This window comes from Lepidochelys kempii, chromosome 19, assembly GCF_965140285.1.
Source record: "Lepidochelys kempii isolate rLepKem1 chromosome 19, rLepKem1.hap1, whole genome shotgun sequence".
NCBI lineage: Eukaryota > Metazoa > Chordata > Testudines > Cheloniidae > Lepidochelys > Lepidochelys kempii.
In genome coordinates, this window is record NC_136398.1 from 18,920,812 (window position 1) to 18,942,433 (window position 21,622).

The following is a 21,622-nucleotide window of genomic DNA, read 5'->3' on the forward strand; positions in this document are numbered from 1 at the left end:
CATGACTTTTCAAAGATAATCGCTAATGGTTGAGATATCTCCTCAGTCAGCTCCTTGAGTATTCTAGGATGCATTTCATCAGACACTGGTGACTTGAAGACATCTAACTTGTCTAAGTAATTTTTAACTTGTTCTTTCCCTATTTTAGCCTCTGATCTTACCTCATTTTCACTGGCACTCAGTATGTTAGACGTTCAACCAGCATCAACCTTTTTGGTGAAAACCAAAACAAAGAAGTCATTAAGCACCTCTGCCATTTCCACATTTTCTGTTATTGTTTCCCCTCCTCCTACAATGCTCTCCTTAAAAAAATGTAATAACCACTTTACTGAGAAGCTCTAGTGCCATCACGCATTTGGGTCAGAAATGTATTTTTTCCCATCTGTCTGAAAATCTGCTCAAATTTAGCCAAGTTTACACATGCTTAGTAGAGTTCTGTTAGAGTCTACCAGAGTTATCCTCCATCCATCCACATGGAGTATGCTCAGTCCCCTAGCTCCTACCTGTTGACCAGACTCAGCATGTGCCATCCCCACAGAGTGAGATCATCCTGGGGCTATTACTAAATTTGTTAAGACAATACATCTTTCAGTGCCGACCTCACATTTGGTTAAGGACAAAATTTTAAAAAATAGGAACCTACCATTAGGCTCCTAAATCCATACTCAGACAACTGGTCAGGTTTTAAATGGTGCTGAGAATACAAAGCTCCTACTAAAGGCTACTCCTGGGGGAATTCTGCACCAAAAAATTAAAAATTCTCTGCATTATATTTTAAAATTCTGCATATTTTGTCAAAATAACAATATAATTAAGCCAGTTTCAATTATTTTGATAATTTATTTCAAAATACCTGTCAGCAAACATGTCTGTAACAATACAGACAAAAAAAAGATTCGGGTATTGTTTTTTTTTTACAAATACATTCCTTACTAGGCACATTAATATAGAACTTTGAATAATTCATTCAAACTGCAAAACAGAAACTTATTTCCTCCACCCATAAGAAGCAATGCAAACGTTTGAGGGAGTTAGTGTTAACAGAGAAACTGAGGGAGAGGAAAGGAGCCTGGAGTGAACCTGGTGGGTTATTGGGTGTGGGTGGGAGAGGTATGGAACAAATTTTTTCGGGGAGGAAGGGAGGGATTGCTAGGGAGTTGGGGAGCCTCCTCCATGCAGACCCTGGTTGACCCCAAGCCTCTCCCATTCAGTCAGGCACATCTGCCCCTATCCCCACATCCCCATGTGGCTCTGCAGCCCTCCTCTCCCATCCCCTTGTGGCCTTGCACCCCCACTCTCATGCAGTCTCTGGCTCAATGCTGTCATCCCACTAGCTCCTGAGCCCATACCCCAGTCTATCCAGCTCACTAGCCATTCTGAACCCCAGGCTGTGGAGACACACACACACACACACACACCCCGCAACCCTGTGCGCCCCACTTTGTCTGTTCTAACCTGGCTCCACGGGCAGGGTGCTGGGATGAACTTCTACTCCTGGGGGAATTCTGTGCCACTGTGCACAATTTTTTTCCCCGCACAGAAAATACATTCTGCCCCAGAAGAGCTGCAGTTCTGTCTTTTGCCCACCCGAGGCTGCTCTGGTGCCAGAACAGCCCGTAACTGGCTGCATGCATGCTGCTGGCGGTTCTGACACCATAGCAGCCTCTGGTGGATGAAAGTCAGAACTGCAGCACTTCTCAGGCAGAATGTATTTTCTGTGGAAAAAAATTCTGTGGCCAGACATGAATTCTGCACATGCCCAGTAGCGCAGAATTCTCCAGAAGCATTAATGGCAATGGGAGCTGCAGGGCTCTTAGTGCTTTGGGAAATCAGACCAATTCTTTAGATGCCTAAATATGGACTTAGATTGAGTGTCTAAGTGCCATTGTTTAAAATCTTGGCCTAAACACTTTCACAAAAACAAACAAAAAAAACCCAACCAAATCCACACACTGTTAGGATAATCAATGAAACACATGTAGGAAGACAAGAGAACACACAGAGCAATGCATATTCTTCATGTTTCCAGTAAATGAACTATCAGTTCACAGGTCATCTATGGTAGCAACTGAATGAACCTCTAAACAAATGCTCAGATTAACACAAAACTATATGTGACTCAAACAACATCCTGAAATCACAGACCAGATACACAGCGAGGCAGACACACATGAACTCAAGACTATAGAGATTGACATTCTTGTTTCATTTTGCTCAGTACAGCGTGATTGTTCTATGTATTCCTACAGCGAACAGAGTGTTCACGAACAGTACATGTGAGTGAAGACCTAGATATCAAGAGAGCTGCAGCACTGTAAGTTTCTCTGTGCTGACCCCCCGCTTCACATGAAAGGAATCACCCCTTTGGGTGAAATGGGAATGCAGTCTCCACCATCCACACAGATCTCAGGATCTAACAAGATGGACACCGGGGGCCAAATGCAATGTAGGTACCCACTAGGGACTCTGCTGACACCACCAATTCAGTTGACCTCTTTCCATGAACATACCCAAAATGGTAATAAATCTTGGTCATTACTGACACAGACTTGGCTGAAAGTGCTGAAGCACAAAGTCCTCAAAGTCACCCAATTCCCCGCCTCCAAAGAGCCAGAATTTCTAACAGACACCCCCACACACATACATCACCGAAGACTCCTAGTTCTATAGCTTTCATCCAGCTAGTGTCATGAATCTGTCACTGCAGGTTTTTAAGAACAGGTTAGACACACACTTGTCAGGGATGAACTAGATAATACTTAGTCCTGCCTGAGCGCAAGGGGCTGGACTGGATGACCTCTCGAGGTCCCTTCTAGTACTACTATTCTATGATTCTATCAAAGGGCAAATATCTGAACACTAGTGCAGAAAAGAAGATGGTACGGAGGAGTCAGACCCTCAATATATAAGTAATTAGAAGAGGAATCATTCCCACTATCTTTTTTTTTTTTTAAACATGCCTATTTTGACCCCAAGAAACACCATCGTTCTCCGATTTCACAAATGAGATAACAAAGCTTGCACCATTTCAGCAGCCAGAGCTGGGGATAGAACCCAGGTCTCTAATAAAATTGAGCCAAATCTCTTCCACTTTGTGAAATTTTCAGAAGCAATATGGCAAATTGGACAGTGTTGCCAACTCTCTCAGGTTTACAGTGAGAGGCGCAATTTTGACCCCTACTGTAGGAGCTCTGGTGAAAGGAAGAGCATGTTACTCTCTGTCGACTAGCCCATACAAGGAGACGTGACATACACACATTTCAGTGGGTTACACAAGTATTGTAAGACAAGAGTGAGATGCTGGGCACCAGAATTGGTTAAACAGCATAGCGTCTCTTGGGGTCATCTGTGGGGACTGATCCCTGGACTGTGGATATAAAATCATGAGCCACTACCACTTAAGATGAAGAACTAGATCTCTTCAAATGGACGCAGCTGCAGAGTATTATGTGGTCCAGCTGCTAACGGGTGATAAAGCCATACTGTTTTCATGTAAGTTACGGAAGCAAACTGCCACCCACACACTAGAGAGGAGGCAGGGGGAGTTCAGAAATTGGAACACAGTCCAAAAGACAGGATTGATTTCTGTTTCTCTCATTACTTTTGCGGCAATCTTACGATTTCTTGGCGTCTGACTCATAATTTTTTTAATTTGGGGGTTCACAATATTAGAAAATGAGAAAATCCAAAGGAAAATTCAGTGGTACAATCACTCATGACACCCTGAAATGGCTAATGCAGAACTTAAATGTTACTGTAATGTAACCATCTGTTTCAGTGGCTTAATACATAACAGGAACTACGGAGCTAAATACTATTATTAGCTAAGTAATCTCAAAGACAGTGTAACAGGCAATCTACATGCAGTGAAATGTGAGGTGAGGCAACAGGTCTTTTAATACAAGCCAATAGGCCAGTACTAATGTACCAGCAAAAAGGAAAGAAAGAGGATACCTAGTGCAGAGATGTTACACTGGGCAACACTGGAGAGGTGCTTTGTCCCATTTCACCTGCTACATAAATCAGCACTGAAGCAGTCAAGTAATAATTTGGGAAAACTGTAATCCCCAAGCATCAAACATCCCTGCAGTCAGCTTGCCAGTCCACCAGAATTAACTGAGAGTACATCAGATTTTTTACAAGATCTATTTAACACGACATTCCCACCACAGAGACAATGCACTTTAAACCTGAACAGCTGTCAACTAAACACATTATTCCCTCATTTCCAACTGTTCTATTATTGAAAGCCAAGCCTGTGGTCTTCTGTAAGTTCTTCCCTCTAAAATGCCTGGGAAGTTTGCTGGAAAAGCAATGGGCATGGGAAGTACAATTATATACATTGTTTGAAGAGAATTTAAAACCTTTAAAACAACTTTTCTGTTGACGTTTTACCAAAAGGAGGTAGTCCATAGGTCTGGGTTGTCTGTGGGTAGATGGCATAAGGTTGAGTCTGCTGTAGAGCTTGATACTGAGTCTGACCAGGATAAGGGGTCATCGTTTCGGATATAGGTACAGAAAGGATATGTGCATATGGCCTATAAAAAAAAGAATTAAAATGTTCATATTATGCAGCTCTCATCATGCACAAGAACATCCTGAAAGGGTGCTTTAGAAACATGTGCTAATTATAAATACAGAGATATTTGCTTTTTAAGGAACTCAGGAGGAGAATATACCAGCTGATAGACGCTCTTAGGCCTCATTTTCCGTGATGCCAAGCACCCACATCTCCAAATGAAGTCTTAAAGAGCTGTGGGTACCCAGCATTTCAGGGAAGTCAGGGTGCTTTCCCACAGTTTTAGTAGTTTCAGAAGAGTCTAAACGAGTTAGTGACAAGCTCCACCAGTTTCAGTAGGATTTGAGCACAGAGTTCCCTTAGAAATCCCAGCCAGTATCATTAATATCAATTAATCAAAGGGATATACAGTTACAAATGTTTAACTGTTAAAAAAGTAAAAAACGTTGCAAGCCAATTAAAGCCATCCCATCTGTTTGGCAACAAAGCAATGCCTTAGGACTTGTCCATACTACAATTTGTAAGTGCTTTAACACATTAACACACAACTGCAGCATGAGGCTCTGAGACTGCATGAAGGCAAATATGGGGAATTAAGATATCTAGAAATTATTGTGCAATGGGAGAAAATACTAAAATCTACAAGTATAGAAGAAGGCTGGGGCATCCTAAGACGAAAATCAAGGTGATGATGGCGATTTGTCTTAAAACAAGATAAAGAACAAGCAGATGACAATGTGGCTTGAAGCTCTGAGCTGAGGTTTAAAAAACTATACTGAAGTGACAGAGCAGGGAGCAACTGAACAAGACTAATCAATCAATAAAGGCATTCCAGTACCACAGTGAAAGGCACAGAATCTGGAAAGAATACCTGATAGGGAAAGAAAATAGCAGAATGAGCTAATAATAGCCAATAAGGTTAACAATATGAGAAGGGTTTTATAATAAAAACAACAAGGAGTCCTTGTGGCACCTTAGAGACTACCCAATTTATTTAGGCATAAGCTTTCGTGGGCTAGAACCCACTTCATCAGATGCATGGAGTGGAAAATACAGGAGCAGGTATCCAGGAAAAATAAACTAACATGAAAGTAAAGCCATTCATAAATGAGGAGGGTGAAATAGCAGTAACATCTCTTAAATGGCTTAATAAATGTTTTTTTAAAATCTAACTTCATCAAGAGAAATAAAGGAGATGTTTGGACAATTAGGAAGTAATGAAGACCTAATATTAATAAGAAGCAGGCAAGGGAACATTTAGGATTTCTGTGAGATCCATTTTTCTACAGTCCGGATGACACACATCCTAAGTTTGTAAGCTTACCAAACCATTATTTATGAAAAGTCATGGAGTACTGGGGAGGTACCAGAGGATGGCTGGCAGGGGAGAGAAGGCGGTATCAATCCTCAAAAAAGGAAAGACAAGTGATCCTAGAAATGACCAACAGGAAACTACATTCAACCGCTAATAAAACGGAACAAAATATGTAAAGTAAATGGTAAACATCTAGGCTGGGGTTTTCAAAGGAGGCTAAAAGGACCTCGAGTCCCAGTGACTAGGATTGGAATACCTAGCTCCCTTTTGAGAAAATGTTAAACAATGTATGAAGAGAACACTGGAGATGTAACATCTGATTATTCCCATTTCCTTTACATTTGATGCTGACAGCTCCTTTTCCCAGGTATGCAAGTGCTTAGATGTCATCAGTGCCTAAATAAAGAGGGACAGTTGACGCTAAATATTGGTGAGATGGAAGGCATGTTGATGGGAAGAGGGAAATATCTGTAGGAAGTAGCAAACACCATAACATCTTCCATCAAGGGCATCTATTCTCAAATCATCGAGATGATATGCAGCATAGTGCCCAGAGCCCCTGACTGAGATCAGGGCCCATTGTGCTAGGTGCTGTACATGTATACAGTAAAAAACAGTTGCTGCCTTGAAGAGCTTCCAATCTTAGACCCAGTCTTACAAACTCATGCAAATGGTTAATTTTACATAAGCGAAACCACAGATTTCAGCAAAATTTCTCACACGGCTAAAGTCAAGCATGTACATGTTTACAGAACAGGGGCTAAACCAACAAGACATACACCAGGTAGAAGAAAGGGAGTATTATCCCCATTTCACAGATGGAGAACTGAGGCAAAGATAAATTGAGTGACTTGCCGAGGGTCACACAGGAAATCTGTGGCAGAGTGAGGAACTGAACCCAGATCTTCTGAGTCCCACAGGGGCCTTCCTAGATACCTCACTGCTACCAGATATCCAGGTAACCACAGCTGGTAAAGATATCTTTTTTCATCTGTGGCAAATCAGATAGAGGAGGACCTGGCATTGAGATCTGTACACTCACCACCTTCAAGCTAGATACTACAATGCACTGCCACCTGGGAATGAAGGCTCAAGACTGAAAAGGCTCATTATGGTTCAGAAGGCAGCAGTTTGCCTGCCCATCAACATAAACTGCCAGGTGTTCTACTTTTGACCCTCACAACTGTCCTTACTTTTTCCTGTTGTCTCCCGTAATTATTTGAGTCCCAGGCTCAGTGGATCCTCGCCATAGGCTGGGGGAGAGCCCTTTAGCCATAGGCGGGCTTGCACCTGCCCACCTCCTAGAAACCAATAGGAGGACACTCTTGCTGGCATGGAGCTGCTACTACTGGGCCCAGAGCACCCGCTTCAGCTTCGTCTGGGCCGGATTCCCGCCCCCCCCAACCTCACCAGCTGGTGCTCTCCCTGGGCTACTGTTGCTCCTTGGGAGACCCTGCTGGCCTGCTCCCCAGAGGGGGAGTGAGGACCTCGCCACTGTTTTGCTACCACCTGTGGGGTCCCTCCTGCCTGTCTGCTGGTTGCTGCTGTCTGAAAGCCTGCTGCTGCCTTGGGGAAGAAGAGGAGGACCTTTGCTGCTGGGAGAGCTCGCAGGACCACTGCAGGACACTGTGGAGGGGGCTTACTGCAGGACTGAGCGACTTTTTCCATCTTTGCTCTTGTGGTGGTGGTAGTTACTGTTGCTGTGGGTGCAGGGGGAGCAGCGCAGAGCCCTCCCCCGGTCCATCTTTCTCCCCTCAATCACCACCACCACTCCTGCCCCCTCTATCACCCCCCCACCTACCACCTGGACCTGTTCCTCACCCACCACCTGGACCTGTTCCTCACCCCTCCGCTCAGCCGCTTGCCTTGCCCCTTTTTTCCACCATTTGGGACTGCAGCAGCACCAAGCAAGGCCAGTGCTATGCAAGTACACGTGGGCACAAATGTCTTTCCCCTCCCTTTGGACTTGCCCTCCCCTCCTCTGCTACTTTCAGCTGGTGCATCTCCCAACCCTCTGCTTTGCCCACCGGCCTTCCCACAGCAGTTTGCCCTCTTTCCCCTTGCTGCCCATATTTGCCCCCACTCCCGCTCAGATCTCACAGCAGTGGTTCTGCTTGTTTGCCTGCCCCGCTCCAGTCCCTGGGAGTTTGCCTGCCCCGCCCTGGCCCCTGCAGTTTTCCTGCCCTGGCCTGCTTCCAGCCCGTTCCTTTCTCCATTGCCCTCCCCTCCCATCCCCTCCCCCATCGTCCAGTCCCCTCGTTAAGTGTGCCCAGGTCCCACCCCTACGGGCTTGTGCCCCTTCCCCTTTTATGTTGAGCTCCTTTGTTCACTGCACCCCCCAATGATATTATAGTCCTTCCCCTTCCCAGTGCAGCAGGAGGCACCGGTATTTCCAACATGTGTTGGTAATTGCGCCCCTTCCCCTCCCCTGCCTTGACTGGTGTCCCTGAGATCCCCCCACCCATCCCCCTTGGCGCCCTCCTCCCCTACTTGCAGCCAATTGTGGAGGAGTAGTTGGCCTTTTCTCCTCCCCTTTTCTCTCCTTTCCCCCCCTCTTTCTGGTGTGCGTCCCTGTCCCTTCTGAGAATGGCATGGGAAATAGCGGATGAGGACCCCGGGTTGACCCTGCTGCCCCCTATCAACCTCTTCCCCCATCCATCCCAAAAATAACAAACTACCAGGAACATATCAACGCAGTGTTCCAGACACAGCACTGTTTCCCCAAACACCCGGTCAAACTCAGAGCCCCAGTCCTGATGTTCACCTCCCTTACTCCAGAGCCCTACACCATGACAATTTCACTCCTCAGGGACAAGGGAACTGTCAAGAATAATTCAGGGTGCTAAAAGGAGCAGAACTAGAAGCAATAGAATAAAATTAAGGGAAGGAACAATAAAGCTGAATATGAGAGGACACATCCAGTTACTGTTAGACTGTGAAACAGACTCCAAAGAGAAGTGGGGGAAGCTCATTCACTTGGAATATTTATGACTAGAGAAAACAAAGCACTGGAGACAACAGGGAACCCTTCCACACTCATCTACGTGAATTAGATCATGGGTACAATTTTCAAAAGGACCTAAGTGACACAGGAGCCTAAATCCCACTGAAAGTCAGTGGGGTTTGGGCTCCTAGATCAGTTAGATTCATTTGGAAATTTTAGCCCTTTCCTTTTTCTCTCTCTCCAGTGTGTCTGGATTTTATACATAAGGAAACGATTTCATTTTCACTCATGTCCAGTTTGTTTATTCACTGACTACCTTGGGCTTGAGTCTATAATACATTATGTTCTCAGTCATTGCTAAGGTATCATGTCACTTAGTAATCACTAAAGGCCCAATCCAACCCCCACTGAAACCAATGGCAGTCTTTCCATTGGCTTCACCGTGTGCTGGTCTGGGTCACATATGCAGCAATGCTAATTTGTTGTCTCTAAATATACCATTCTGCAATGTGAAATGTTCTACTAAATGCAGGTTGAGATGGTAGGAGGGGAAGGTTAATATAAGAATGGACATAGTGGATCAGACCAATGTTCCGTCTAGCCCAGTATCCTGTCTTTCAGCAGTGGCCGACGCCAGATACTTCAGAGGGAATGAACAGAACAGGGCAATTATCGAGTGATTCAACCCTTGTTGTCCACTCCCAGGTTCTGCAATCAGAGACTAAGGACACCCAGAACATGGGATTGCATCCCTGACCATCTTGGCTAATTAATTGCCATTGATGGACCTACACTCCATGAACGTATCTAGTTCCTTTTTGAAACCAGTTATAGTTCTGGCCTTCACAACATTCCCTGGTAGAGAGTACCACAGTTTGACTGTGCATTGTGTGAAGAAATACTTCCCTTTCTTTGTTTTAAACCTTCTGCCTATTAATTTCATTGGGTGACACCTGTTTCTTGTGTTATGAGGAGTAAATAACACTTCCTTATTCACTTTCTCCACACCACTCACAATTTTATAGACCTCTATCATATCCTCCCTTAGTCATTTCTTCTCCAAGCTGAAAGTCCCCATCTTTTTAATCTCTCCTCATATGGAAGCTGTCCCATACCCTTACCATTTTTGTTGCCCTTTTCTGAACCTTTTCCAATTTCTATATATCTTTTTTGAGATGGGGCGACCACATCTGCACACAGTCTTCAAGATGTGGGCGTACCATGGATTTATATAAAGGCATTATTGTAGTTACTGCCTTGTTATCTATCTCTTTCCTAATGGTTCCTAATATTCTGTTAGCTTTTTTGATTGCTACTGCACATTGAGCAAATGTTTCATAGAACTGTCCACAATGACTCCAAGATCTCTTTCTTGAGTGGTAACAGCTAATTTAAACCCCTTCGTTTTGTATGTATAGTTGGGACTGTTTTCCAATGTGCATTACTTTGCAATTATCGACATTGCATTTTATCTGCCATTTTGTTGCCCAGTCACTCAGTTTCGTGAGATCCTTTTGGAACTCCTCACAGTTTGCTTTGGACTTCACTATCCTGAGTATCATCTGAAAACTTTGCCAACTCGCTGTTTACCGCTTTTTCCAGAACATTTATTAATATGTTGGTCCCAGTACAGATCCCTGGGTGACTCTGCTATTTACCTCTCTGCATTCTGAAAACTGATAATTTATTCCTACCCTTTGTTTCCTATCTTTTAACCAGTTACTCATCCATGAGAGGACCTTCCCTCTTATCCCATGACTGCTTACTTTGCTTAAGAGCCTTTGGTGAGGGACCTTGTCAAAGGCTTTCTGTAAGTCCATGCATACTATATCCACTGAATCACTCTTGTTGACATGTTTGTTGACTCCCCTCAAAGAATTTTAATAGATTGGTGAGACATGATTTTCCTTTACAAAACCATGTTGACTCTTCCCCAATAAATCATGTTCATCTATGTGTCTGATCATTCTATTTTTTACTGTAGTTTCAATTTCCCTGGTACTGAAGTCAGTACCAGCTTGTAATTGCTGGGATCGCCTCTGGAGCCTTTTTTTAAAAACTGGTGTCACATTAGCCATCCTCCAGTCATCTGGTGCAGAAGCTGATTAAACTGATAGGTTATGTACCACAGTTAATAGTTCTGCAATTTCATATTTGAATTCTTTCAGAACTAAATCAAAAGTTTTAAGAGTTTAGAGAAAAATGCAGTTATAAAATTTAGAACCAATTGTTCAACTTACTTTGCAGAATATAGCTGTGAGGTATAGTCATTTGGTGACCTTGGGATGTAATCAGTGCATGTCAGAACTGAAAAAGAAACATTTTATACAACAGAATTGTAAAGAAAGGATTTTTTTTAAATTACACAATTTACAAAAAAGTAACAAAACGTAACGAATCACAGTGAAACATTAGCACATCTCACAATGTGTTCTAATCTGACAAACAATGTAAGTTTTTGGAGTGCTTTAGATATGTGGCTTAAAAAATATTTACAAACGTGCTGTTTAAACAGGGTGAAAAATGTAACTTCCTGCCCCTGTAAATAAGTGCAACATTCAAAGCAGCAAGTTGTCCCTTCAGAGATGATAACACCAGAATCTGTGGCTTTCACTGTACACCTTGATTTTGGGAGTGTGACAAATCCCCTGAACATTCTAAAGTTCTGCACATGCACCGATGCCTCACTTCAGCACGCGCTGCACTGAAAACCCCATGGAACCCAGCTGTTACCAGAGCAGCTATGGTGGCTAAGGGATAGAGAGACTGCGAGGTCAAGTTGAGCCAGGCTCTGCCCCCGGACCCCTCTCCTCTGCCCCCAAAATACATGGGCCCAGCAGCCCATCTTCTCCTTCTGGTGGCACTACATTAGGCAGGATCCCCCCAACCCATCTCTTGGGGACAGGACAAGAACTCATGGAGCAGAGAAACAGCCTGGCTGCTGCCAGAACAGCTGTAGCAGCAAGGGAGAGAGTACCAAGCGTTACCACCTGCTCTGGATCCTGCACATGGCCCTGGCAGCCCACTTCACCCTTGGGGATACCACATGAGACAAGAGTTCACCTATCTTCCATGGGCAGCATAACAGGGCCAGTCTGAAAACACGTCCACTTAGCCTCAGCGCCTGTTCAGAAGAGCCTGCCATATCTTGTCCTTGGCTATACTGTCTGTAAAAGGGGGCTACTTAGTCAAGTCATTGCTTCTGTGGTTATCCATCCTCCTCTAGTGGCTTGTTCATATACAGTAACAGCCTTCTGCTTCCAGCTAATGTACTTAGCCCTGTAGCTCAAGTAGTACATCTGAGGTGCAGTTCAAACACTAATAATGTGAAGTTCATTACAGTTGTTCAAGCCAATGTTTTTACTTTTTTCTGTTTAAAAACGCAAATGGAAATTTAAAAAGTTATCCGGGTTGCAAAGGTAAGCACTCAAAAGTGCACGAATGTCATATTTAATGTTGTGCGTGTGCCTTATGATACACTCTATAATTACATGGTCACACACTGTTTTTTCCACAAGACCTCTGCCTCATTCAGTGCACAGGGCAGTCGGTGTTCAGGGAATGAATCAGGGCTGTGCAGTAAATAAGGTCACTCTAGTCTGTGGGCTCTCTGCCTCGTTTGCTCTAGAAGTTGGACGGCACACAGAGAATGAGGAAGGGAACTGCTGGAAGAAAAAGGGTGGTCCTGGGGTAAAGGCATTTAAATGCCACTTAGAACTGGCTTCTAGCCTGGCTCTCCCACACACTTCCCATGCTTCCTCAACCAGTGCTGTGGGCAACTGGCCACTGGCTGCATGTCCCTCACTTGCTGGTTGCCCAATGTGACAACCCAGGGGCTGGATACACAGAAGTGCTGAGTGCTCAGAACAGTGAGGCAAGTCAATGGGAGCTCAGTGGGAGCTCACTCACCACCTCTGGCAGCAAGGCAGTGAGATGTGGAGTTGTAGGCACAGGAGTTGGCAGTCAGGAGGATCTGAGTTCAGATCCTGGCCCTCGCACTGATTCAGCCTGCATCCATAAAGCTCTTTCTTTGTCTCAGTTTTCACGGTTTTGAAATTGGGATGATAAATACTCTCCTACCTCACAGGAAAGTTGTGAATATAAACTCATTAGTGTCTGTGAGGCTTTCATACTATATCAATGAGAGCCACAGAAGAGCCAATGAGCATATTACTAATTCTGTATTCAGCGCAGGGCTTGGATGGGGCACGATAAATAAGGCAAAGGCCACACACTGAATGATGAGCATAAGAGCTGCCTCATTCCCTGAGTGCTGTCTGCCCTGTGCATTGAATGAGGCTGAGGTTCTATGGAAATAATAGGGTGTGATTATGTAATTAAAGAATTGTATGCACTGGGGGGCTAAATTACAGTTGCACAGGCAACCTTCAATTGACATTTTGACTTTGCAACCAAAATAACTTTCTTTTAATTTAGTGTTTTGGGATGTAGTTTAATTATACAATGTAATCCAGTATGATATTAGAATCCTGAAAACATACAGTCTGAACCTTACAGAAGCTGCTTAGTATTAACCATTGCATGTTGTGGGTTATGAGTAGAGATGACAAAGAAAGTCTCAGGGCTTGTCTATACAAAGGGCTAGTGCATGGCAAGATGGGATGTAAATCTACGGCGCACTAGCTTGCCGCATACTAACTAGCCATGTGGGCCCTGCAATTTTAAACTAAATGTTCCCTAATGTGCTTTGCCCTTCTACTGAACAGCAGCAGGTCAAAGTGCACAAGGGGAGAGGAGGTTATTTTCCTGTAATTGGGCATTCTTTGAAATGTGGCCCCTTTCTGTATTACACTGCGGGTTACGCATGCACACCATGCGACTGGAGTCAGAATTTGAAAGTAGAGTCCATTGGTCCTGACTCGCCTTGTGCTGCCGTCCAAGGAGATAAAGGGCAGGGCAGACAGACTGCGTCTCCGGTTCCTTCTCCACTGTGAATCAGACAAATACAAAACACAGGGGAAGGGTGGGTAGTGGAATATAGATAGCGATCACACATCTCGAAGAACCTGCAGTTAAAGGGAAGTAATCTCCTCCTCTTCTTTGAGTGATGGTTCCTATTGTATTCCACTGTGGACGATTGGCAAGCAGTACCTTAGTTGGAGGAGGATGCAAGGATGAGGGTGGAAGGCTCATGCAAAGAACCACCATGCCGAAGGATGCATCTGCCACCGAGTCCTGCACAAAGGTATAGTGTGTTGCAAAGGTGTGGACAGAACCCCATGTGGCTACTTTACAGATCTATGAGAGGCACAACCTGAAATAATGCTGTGGTCATAGCTTGGAGTGAGCCCATACCTCTATTGGGGGAGGTTTGACAGCTGGTAGCAGAGTATAATGCAGCTAGAAATCCATTTGAAAGATTCTCTGGGTGGAGATGGCCTATCCCAAGTCTCTCTGCTACCTCAGTAAATAGACTTTCTGATTGGTTTCATTCTCTGCAGGCAGAAGGCCAGAGCTCATTGAACGTTGAGGGAATGGAGAAGATGTTCTTCTGCAGATGCATGTAGTTTCGGGAAGAAAACAGGTAAGTGAATGGACTGGTTAATGTGAACCCTTAGATAAGAATTTCGGGTATAGGCGTAAGGAAACCTTACTTTTGTGGAAGACTGTAAATGGCGCATCTGCCATTATAGCTCTGAGTTCCTGTATCCTCGCCGAAGTGATAGCAACAAGAAAGGCGACCTTCATGGAGAGGAGGGACATAGAGCAAGATGATATTGTCTCAAAGTGGGGCTTCACTAATACAGAGAGTACCAGATTCAGGTCCCATTGAGATGCAATTGTTTGGAGAGATAGGAAGGTTCTGAGGAGGCCTTTCAAAAATCTATCAGTTAGTGGGTGTGTAAAAATAGAGTAACCTTCCACAGGAGGATGGAATGTGCTGATCACCGGTAGGTGGACTCTCAAAGTGCCAAGAGCAAGGTCCAATGCGTACAAGGACAGAATGTGGTCCAGGATTAGGAAATATCAGTTGCTTCTGGTAAAACTCCTTTATGTTGTGCCCAAGACGAAAACCATCTCTACTTAGCTCAGTAATATTGTCTACTGGAATTTTTCCTGCTGTTTAGAGAGAATGTCTTGTACCACTGAGGAACATGCCTGTTCTATAGTTGATGCCCATCCAAGTATCATGCACTGAGGTGGAGTGGACATGGATTGGGGTGCTTGATCTCACCATTGCACTGTGTCAAAAGGTTGGGAAGTACGAGATGGGGATCGGTGGGTGGGACGACATGAGCAGAAGATTGGGGAAGCAGAACTGTCTGGGTCAGAAGGGGGCAATCAGAATGACTGTTGCCTTGTCTTGATGGATTTTGTGGAGCACTTGAGGTAGGAGCGGTACAGGAAGGAAGGTATAGGTTAGCTGGTGTGACCAGAAGAGAAGAGGGCCAAAAGAGGGCCTCGTCCTGAGAGCAGTAACCGAAGGCTCTCCTGGAGCAGTACGTGATGTTTGTCTAAGAAGCAAATAGGTCCTTGGTTGTGGTCCCCCATTGCGCGAAGATGTCACATAGCACTGCATTGTGAAGTTCCCACTCGTGATTGATCGCAAAATGTCTGCTGAGTGACGTTGTGAGCACATTCCGCATCCCCGGAAGATAGGCTGCGGATAGGCTGATCTGATTGCTGATGAACCAGTTCCAGAATTTGACCACTTTTGTGCATAGAGAGGCGGATCTCACTCCTCCTTGTTTGTTGTGGTAAAAAAAGAGACTGTGGTGGTGTTGTCCAACATGATCAGAACATGATGACAGCAAATGAGTGAAAGAAAGGATTCACATGCTTTTCTTACCGCTCAAAAGTTCTAGGACATTGATGTGCATTCTGAATTCTTGAAGTGTCCATGTCCCTTGTGTGGTATGGTCATCCATATGTGCTCCCTAGCCTAATAGTGACATGTCAGTGATGATAGTTCTGTCCAGGGAAGAGGGAAAAAATGGGGACTCCCATACATATGCAATGTGGGCCTGTCCACCATAGGAGGGATGATAGTATCTTGGGTGGGACTGTCAGCATGAGGTTCATAGACTGAAGGTTCAGTGAGTACACAGACTGAGGCCATATCTGCAGGCAGACAAGGTGAAGTCTAACAAAGGGGGCACGTAGGCACATGAAACCCATAGCCACGTAGAGAGAGGCACATCTTGGCTGGTACAAAAAGGTTGTTCGTGATGCGAGCTATGACAACATTCATTGCTTGAACACTGTCTGTAGGCAGGTATTCCTGTGCCATGATAGAGTTTATGCTAGCTCCAATGAAGTCCAATGACTATGTGGGGTTAAGGATTGACTTCTTGATGTTGATGCTGACTTCTAGTGAAGCAAGGAGGCTGAGTAACATGAAGGTAGATGAGTGGGCTTCTTGGCAGGACCTGGCGGCTAGGAGCCAGTCGTCGAGGTATAGAAAACCAAGGAGACCATAAAGCCTGAGAACTGCTACTACAGAAAATATTTTGGTGAAGACTCAGAACAGTAGCTATCCCAAAAGGCAGTACTCTGTATTGGAAATGGTTGGAGCGCACCATAAATCTGAGAAAATGTCTATGGGCAGGGTGGTTGTTGATGTGGAAGAAGCATCCTTCATAATGGAGAGCTGGGAACCAGATGCCTTTTTCTAAGGATGGAATTATTGTTGCCAACGCCACTACGCGAAACTTCAGTTTGTGGATGAAGCAATTGAGGTGGCAGAGATTGAGGTTTGGTCTCCAGCCACCCCTCTTCTTGGGTATGAGGAAGTAGGTCGAATAGAACCCGTTCCTTGATATGCTAGAGAAACGTGTTTTATTCCTTCTCGTTGTAATAAAGAGTTCACCTTTTGGGTAAGAATACTGTTGTAAGAGTGGTCCCCGAAGGGGGGGTCTTTGAGCATTACAAACTCGATTGTATAGCCACAGCTGATGACATTCAGCACCCACGTGTCCATTGTTATCACACTCAAAGCATGGGAAAAGAGTGCTAAAGGACCCCCAAATGGAGCGGAAGGGTCATGAGTCTCTCAGTGATTATCGGCTCTCAAGCTTGTGTCAAAAATACCTCTTGGCTTGAGGATGGGGGTTGAGACATTGAAGCCTGTGGGGGGGCCTGGATAATTTGGACCTCTGGACCTTTTGTTGCTTTCATGGAAGTTCATATGGTCTCTGTGGGTGATAATGAAGAGACCTGTACCTTTGGGTAGACAACAGGTGGTGGGATTTTCATTTTGAGGCAGGAGTATAGATGCCTAACGAGCGAAGAGTAGCCCTGGAGTCTTTTAGTGTATACAAAGACTCATCTTTCTTCCGATTGAAGAGATTTATCTATGGTATTCTGGACTTCCCTAGGAAAACAAGAAGCATGAAGCCTAGACTTTCTGTGCATCAAAATAGCTGTAGCCATGGCCCCGGAAGAGGTATCAGCCATATCCACTGCAGACTGGAGGGTAGTTTTGGCTATGAGTTTGCCTTCTTCAGTGAGGGCCTGAAAGCAGACATGAACTTGTTGTGGGAGACTATTTGTGAATTCCTTGAATTTAGCGTAATTCAGGAAGTCCTATTTAGCCAACAATGCTTGATAACTGGCTATCCTGAACTGTAAACTAGAGGAAGAGGAAGAGAAGACTTTCCTCTGTAGAAGATCTAGACACTTCCCTTCCTTGTCCACTAATGTGGATTGAGGGTGTTGTTGTTTAGCTCTCTCAGCAGCAGCCTGAACTACCAGTGAGTTTGGAGCTGGGTGGGAAAAGAAGAATTCTGAGCCTTTGACCAGGACACTGTACCATCACTCCTCTCCTTTAGGAGTGGCGGTGCATGTGGCAGCATATGCCACACGGTCTTGGCTGGCTCCAGTATGGTTTCATTGATTCTCAGAGCTATTCTCTCTGGTCCTAAAGACTGAAGAATGTCCAGAATCTTTTCCAGTGGGATTTGGAGTTCCCCTGCAACTCTCTGTAGATCTTGAAATTGTCTGAAGTCATCAAGTGGGGAAGGGGATGATGCAGTCACAGCTTTGTCCAGCGACGAGGATGGGGGTCTAGCCGGTTCTGGAGGGACCATCAGAACCAGGGTATAAAATTCTTCCTCCTCCGCTACTGGATTTGTGGGCCTGCTTGAGGGATCCCTAGTGGGTGAAACAGGTGGCAACACTCTCACAGACCAGGCAAGCTCCGAATGAGGATGCTGCAATATCCTAATGGTCCCCAATATGGCCAGTAAGACAAATGCATAGGAGGTTGTTCCCATTGGTGTGTCAGTCTCCATGATGGTGTATAGGAGCAGTACCATACAGGTGGTTCTGCCCCTGGTTACAATTCACTGGAAGAGAAAAAGGCAGATTCCAGTTCCAATAGTGGTACTGTCAGAACTGATGGAATGGTGTACAAACATATGCAAAGAAGGCGAGAGACCCTGTACCATAAGCATATCCATAGCAGGGACTTACGTTCTCCGGAAGTGGAGGGGCCTAATAGAAATGACAATTCTGCATCCAGCAAGGTGAAGACTTCTTTGGGTGCAGCCATGGCTCCAGATTTACCTGGTGTAAGAAGCACTCTCTCTTTCCTGGTCGCCAGTACCGATGCTGATGTCTGTCCCAGTGCAGGAGGTTCTCTCTTCTTGTGAGGGGCTGGAGATGGCGGTACCGACAGTTCGCCACCTGGAACCATTGGATCCCATTGTTTATGGGTCTTCTTCTCAGGCCAGTGGGACTTAAAATGTGCTGTGGCCCCTGGGGCTGAGCTGTCCAGTTTCCTGAACTTGGAGGAAGACTTAGTCCCAGGCTTATTGGAGTGCTTTCTAATCTCCCAACTAGACCCCATCATGGGGTCTGTGGAGGTGCTTCTGCTGGCATCAGAGTTTGACGTAGCACCAGGAGGTGCACTCCTCACAGAATCAGGCCGATGTACAGTGGGGAGGGAGGGGTGTTCCCTGGCATGTATCTGACTGCAGTCTCATGACCATCTCCATGAGATACTTGTGGAGATGAAGTGCACAGCCCTCTCAGGTACAGTTGGGGAAGGACTACACAAAGCTGTGATGTGAGCTTCTCCCAAGCAGTAGAGGCAGCACTGAATTGGTTGTCACTTACTGAGAGGGATAGTGGTCAAGAGATTCAGAGTTTGAAACCCAAAGTCCTCATCATAGTCTGATATCCGAAGAGGGGTATGAATGGGGGCAGGAAATCCCTGAAGTCTTCACTAAACTGTTAAAACTATTAATTATTAAAACTAGAAATAAAACTAGGTAAACTGCCTTAAAAACCGATAAAGCTATTTACAACTGCAATTAGAACAGCATGAGAGAGGAGGACACAAAGTTCTGACCCAGACCATGTGGTGGTGAGAAGGAACTGGAGATGCAGTCGGTCCACCCCACCCTTTATATCACCTTGGACAGAAGCACGAGGAGAGTCAGGGCACATGCACGGACCAATGGACACTACTTTCAAATTCTCTGAGCGCATGATGTGCATGCATAACCATAGTGGAATACAATAGGGACCATCACTTGAAGAACTTGTAGTGTGGTAGCAAGGTCCACACAGCCAGTTAGTGCACAGCAAGCGGAGTGCACTATAGATTTATACCTCAGCTTGCTATGCACTAATTCTTCATGTACACAAGCCCTCAGTGGATTGTAGACAGTATGCACCATGGAAGTCCTCAAACGGGGACCCTCACAGAGTTCTATTCTGTCACCTCTTGTTCATCTGTATTAAAAGGCACTCGGGGACATTTTTAGGCATTCTGAAAATCCAGGGCTATCAGTATGCTGATGACACTAAGCTCCACATCAAGTACAGAGGATGTACTCCCCTTCCCACCTCTGCCACTGTCTCACTGTGTGACCTTCTGCGAGTTGTTTATTCTGCATCTCAGTTTCCCATCTGCAAAATGAAACTACTTACCCTCACAGTGGTTTTGAGAAACTTTTTCTGTAAAGCTCGGAGAGCTTCAGATTAACTGTGCTTTAGCAGTGCAAATGATTGTAACAGACTCCACTCAGTGTTCGTGTTGAGGTAGTGACAATTTATGAGAGATGGTTCCCACTCATTTGTCATTACCAAACAACAATCCCTGCCCAAAGGAAATCACAATCTAGGATTTAGACAATGCACAAAGAGGAATGAACAGGCAAATAGGGGAATGGGGAAGACACAGTAATGACAGAGGCAGGAATGTTGCATTAGTAGTCACAACCAAGGCCAGGCAGTAGCGATATGTAGGCATCGCAGCAAAGGTGGGTTTTAAAGAGGGATTTAAGAGGTTGCGATAATGGCTTTGTGAATTTTGACGAGGAATTCTTCTCGAGAACAGGGATATGCGTGGGAGAGGTCAGGAAGGTGTCTATGAGAGAAAGTGACAGGAGGGAGATGGAGATTGGCATCATTAGTAGAACAAAAGCAGGGGATGGCCTCTGATAAGTAATTAGATTTGAAAGATAAGGTGAGGTAAACGGTGAAGGACCAAGAAGTTTTTGCTTGGTGAAGAGGACCCTGAGGAACCAATGGACACAAAGAAGGGAGTGAGGGGGTCAGAACGAGCCTTACTTTCACTTGACATGGGAAGGTTTGGGCCAAGGTTTGAAGATTCAGATTTCTGATCACTGACTTCTGTGGTGCTCACTTGACTGAAAGGATAAAAGCACACATTAGCCACCAACATCACCAATCTGTGCACTAACAGCACTGGAAATTTTAAGCAATTGCTTTTGACCTTCCTAGCTAACATTGGCCACAGGCTGCTAGGGAAACATTCTGCATTCTGCACTATTTCACATATACCAACACACAGTAGAATCTGGAAGATATCCTTGCATTTCTTTGTACAAACCTCAAATCCTCACGTCCTTCAGAGTATTAACTCACTAATTTTCTCAAAATAATAAACTTTTAATAGAACACAGAAATCTAATACAACCTTTGTTGCAACGTGTAAATGTTCCCAAAGGGACAAAAACAATCCATGTCACAGCTGGGTCGTGGGTGGCCAAATTTAGTAGTCAGAGCCAGAGTCCACAGTCACAAGATAGGGTTTAGGAGTCAGCTGGGTCAGGATACCAGGAGCTAGGGGTTAAAGTAACGCTAAGGACTTACCGGTACGGAGGGCCGGGGTCCTGAGCAAGGTGGGGTGAGGCCTCGGAAGAAAGGGCCGAGGCCTTTAAATCCCCAGACCCTTTAAATCGCTGCCGGAGCTGGAGGGCTCCCAGCCGCTGCCGCTACCCCAGGGCTCCAGCAGCAGGGCTCTGGCGGCGATTTAAAGGGCCTGGGGCTCCGGCTGCTGCCAGGAGCCCAGGGCCCTTTTAAACTGTCGGCCTAGGGAAGCTGCTCCCTGTCGGTACAGTCGGCTGTTTACCGGCTCTTGCCAGTATACCATACTGGACCATACCGGCTTACTTTCACCTCTGCCAGGAGACAAACTGGGGCTCAGAACAACAAATCAGGAACCAGAGTCAGGCCGGATCAGGACACTGAGAGGTCAGAACCACAAATCAGATGCCACGAAATCAAGCAGCAGGAGCAGGAAGCACAAGGCACGCAGTCCAGAATGGGATGGAGCCCAGTTGTTTGGACAGCTTCCTGTTCCTACTGCTGGCTTAAGTAGGACCAACCAGCAAAGCCTCAAACTGGAGCTGGTCTTCTCTGGTCCCAGGCAGGCAAGCATCAGCAGACTGCCAAATGGAGGGCTGGAGTATGGCTGCTCCTGGAAATCGTGCAGACCCAGGTTTGAGACTCATGGGTCACGACAATCCAATTAAAGACAGAAAAACAATCAGAAAAGACAATGCTGTCCCACTCATTTTCTCATACAATTTGATATGCATAGCACGCTTCTCTCTAAATGTAGTAATAG

The 21,622-nt window shown here is 45.3% G+C and overlaps 1 protein-coding gene across 6 annotated transcripts in view; it reads right to left on the reverse strand.

The window, feature by feature from the left end:
• The window catches only part of EYA3 (EYA transcriptional coactivator and phosphatase 3), a 140,975-nt gene that overhangs the window by 54,120 nt on the left and 65,233 nt on the right, over positions 1-21,622 (reverse strand). For 4 of the 6 annotated variants that reach the window (XM_073317485.2, XM_073317489.2, XM_073317486.2 and 1 more), the window contains exons 4-6: positions 20,320-20,399; positions 11,019-11,085; positions 4,396-4,538 (exon numbers count right to left, since the gene is read on the reverse strand). In XM_073317485.2, the coding sequence (XP_073173586.2) occupies positions 4,396-4,538; positions 11,019-11,085; positions 20,320-20,399 (290 nt within the window). Of the gene's footprint in view, positions 1-4,395; positions 4,539-5,843; positions 5,923-11,018; positions 11,086-20,319; positions 20,400-21,622 lie in introns of those variants that run through there. The other 2 variants (XM_073317491.2, XM_073317490.2) reach the window with 2 other exon arrangements.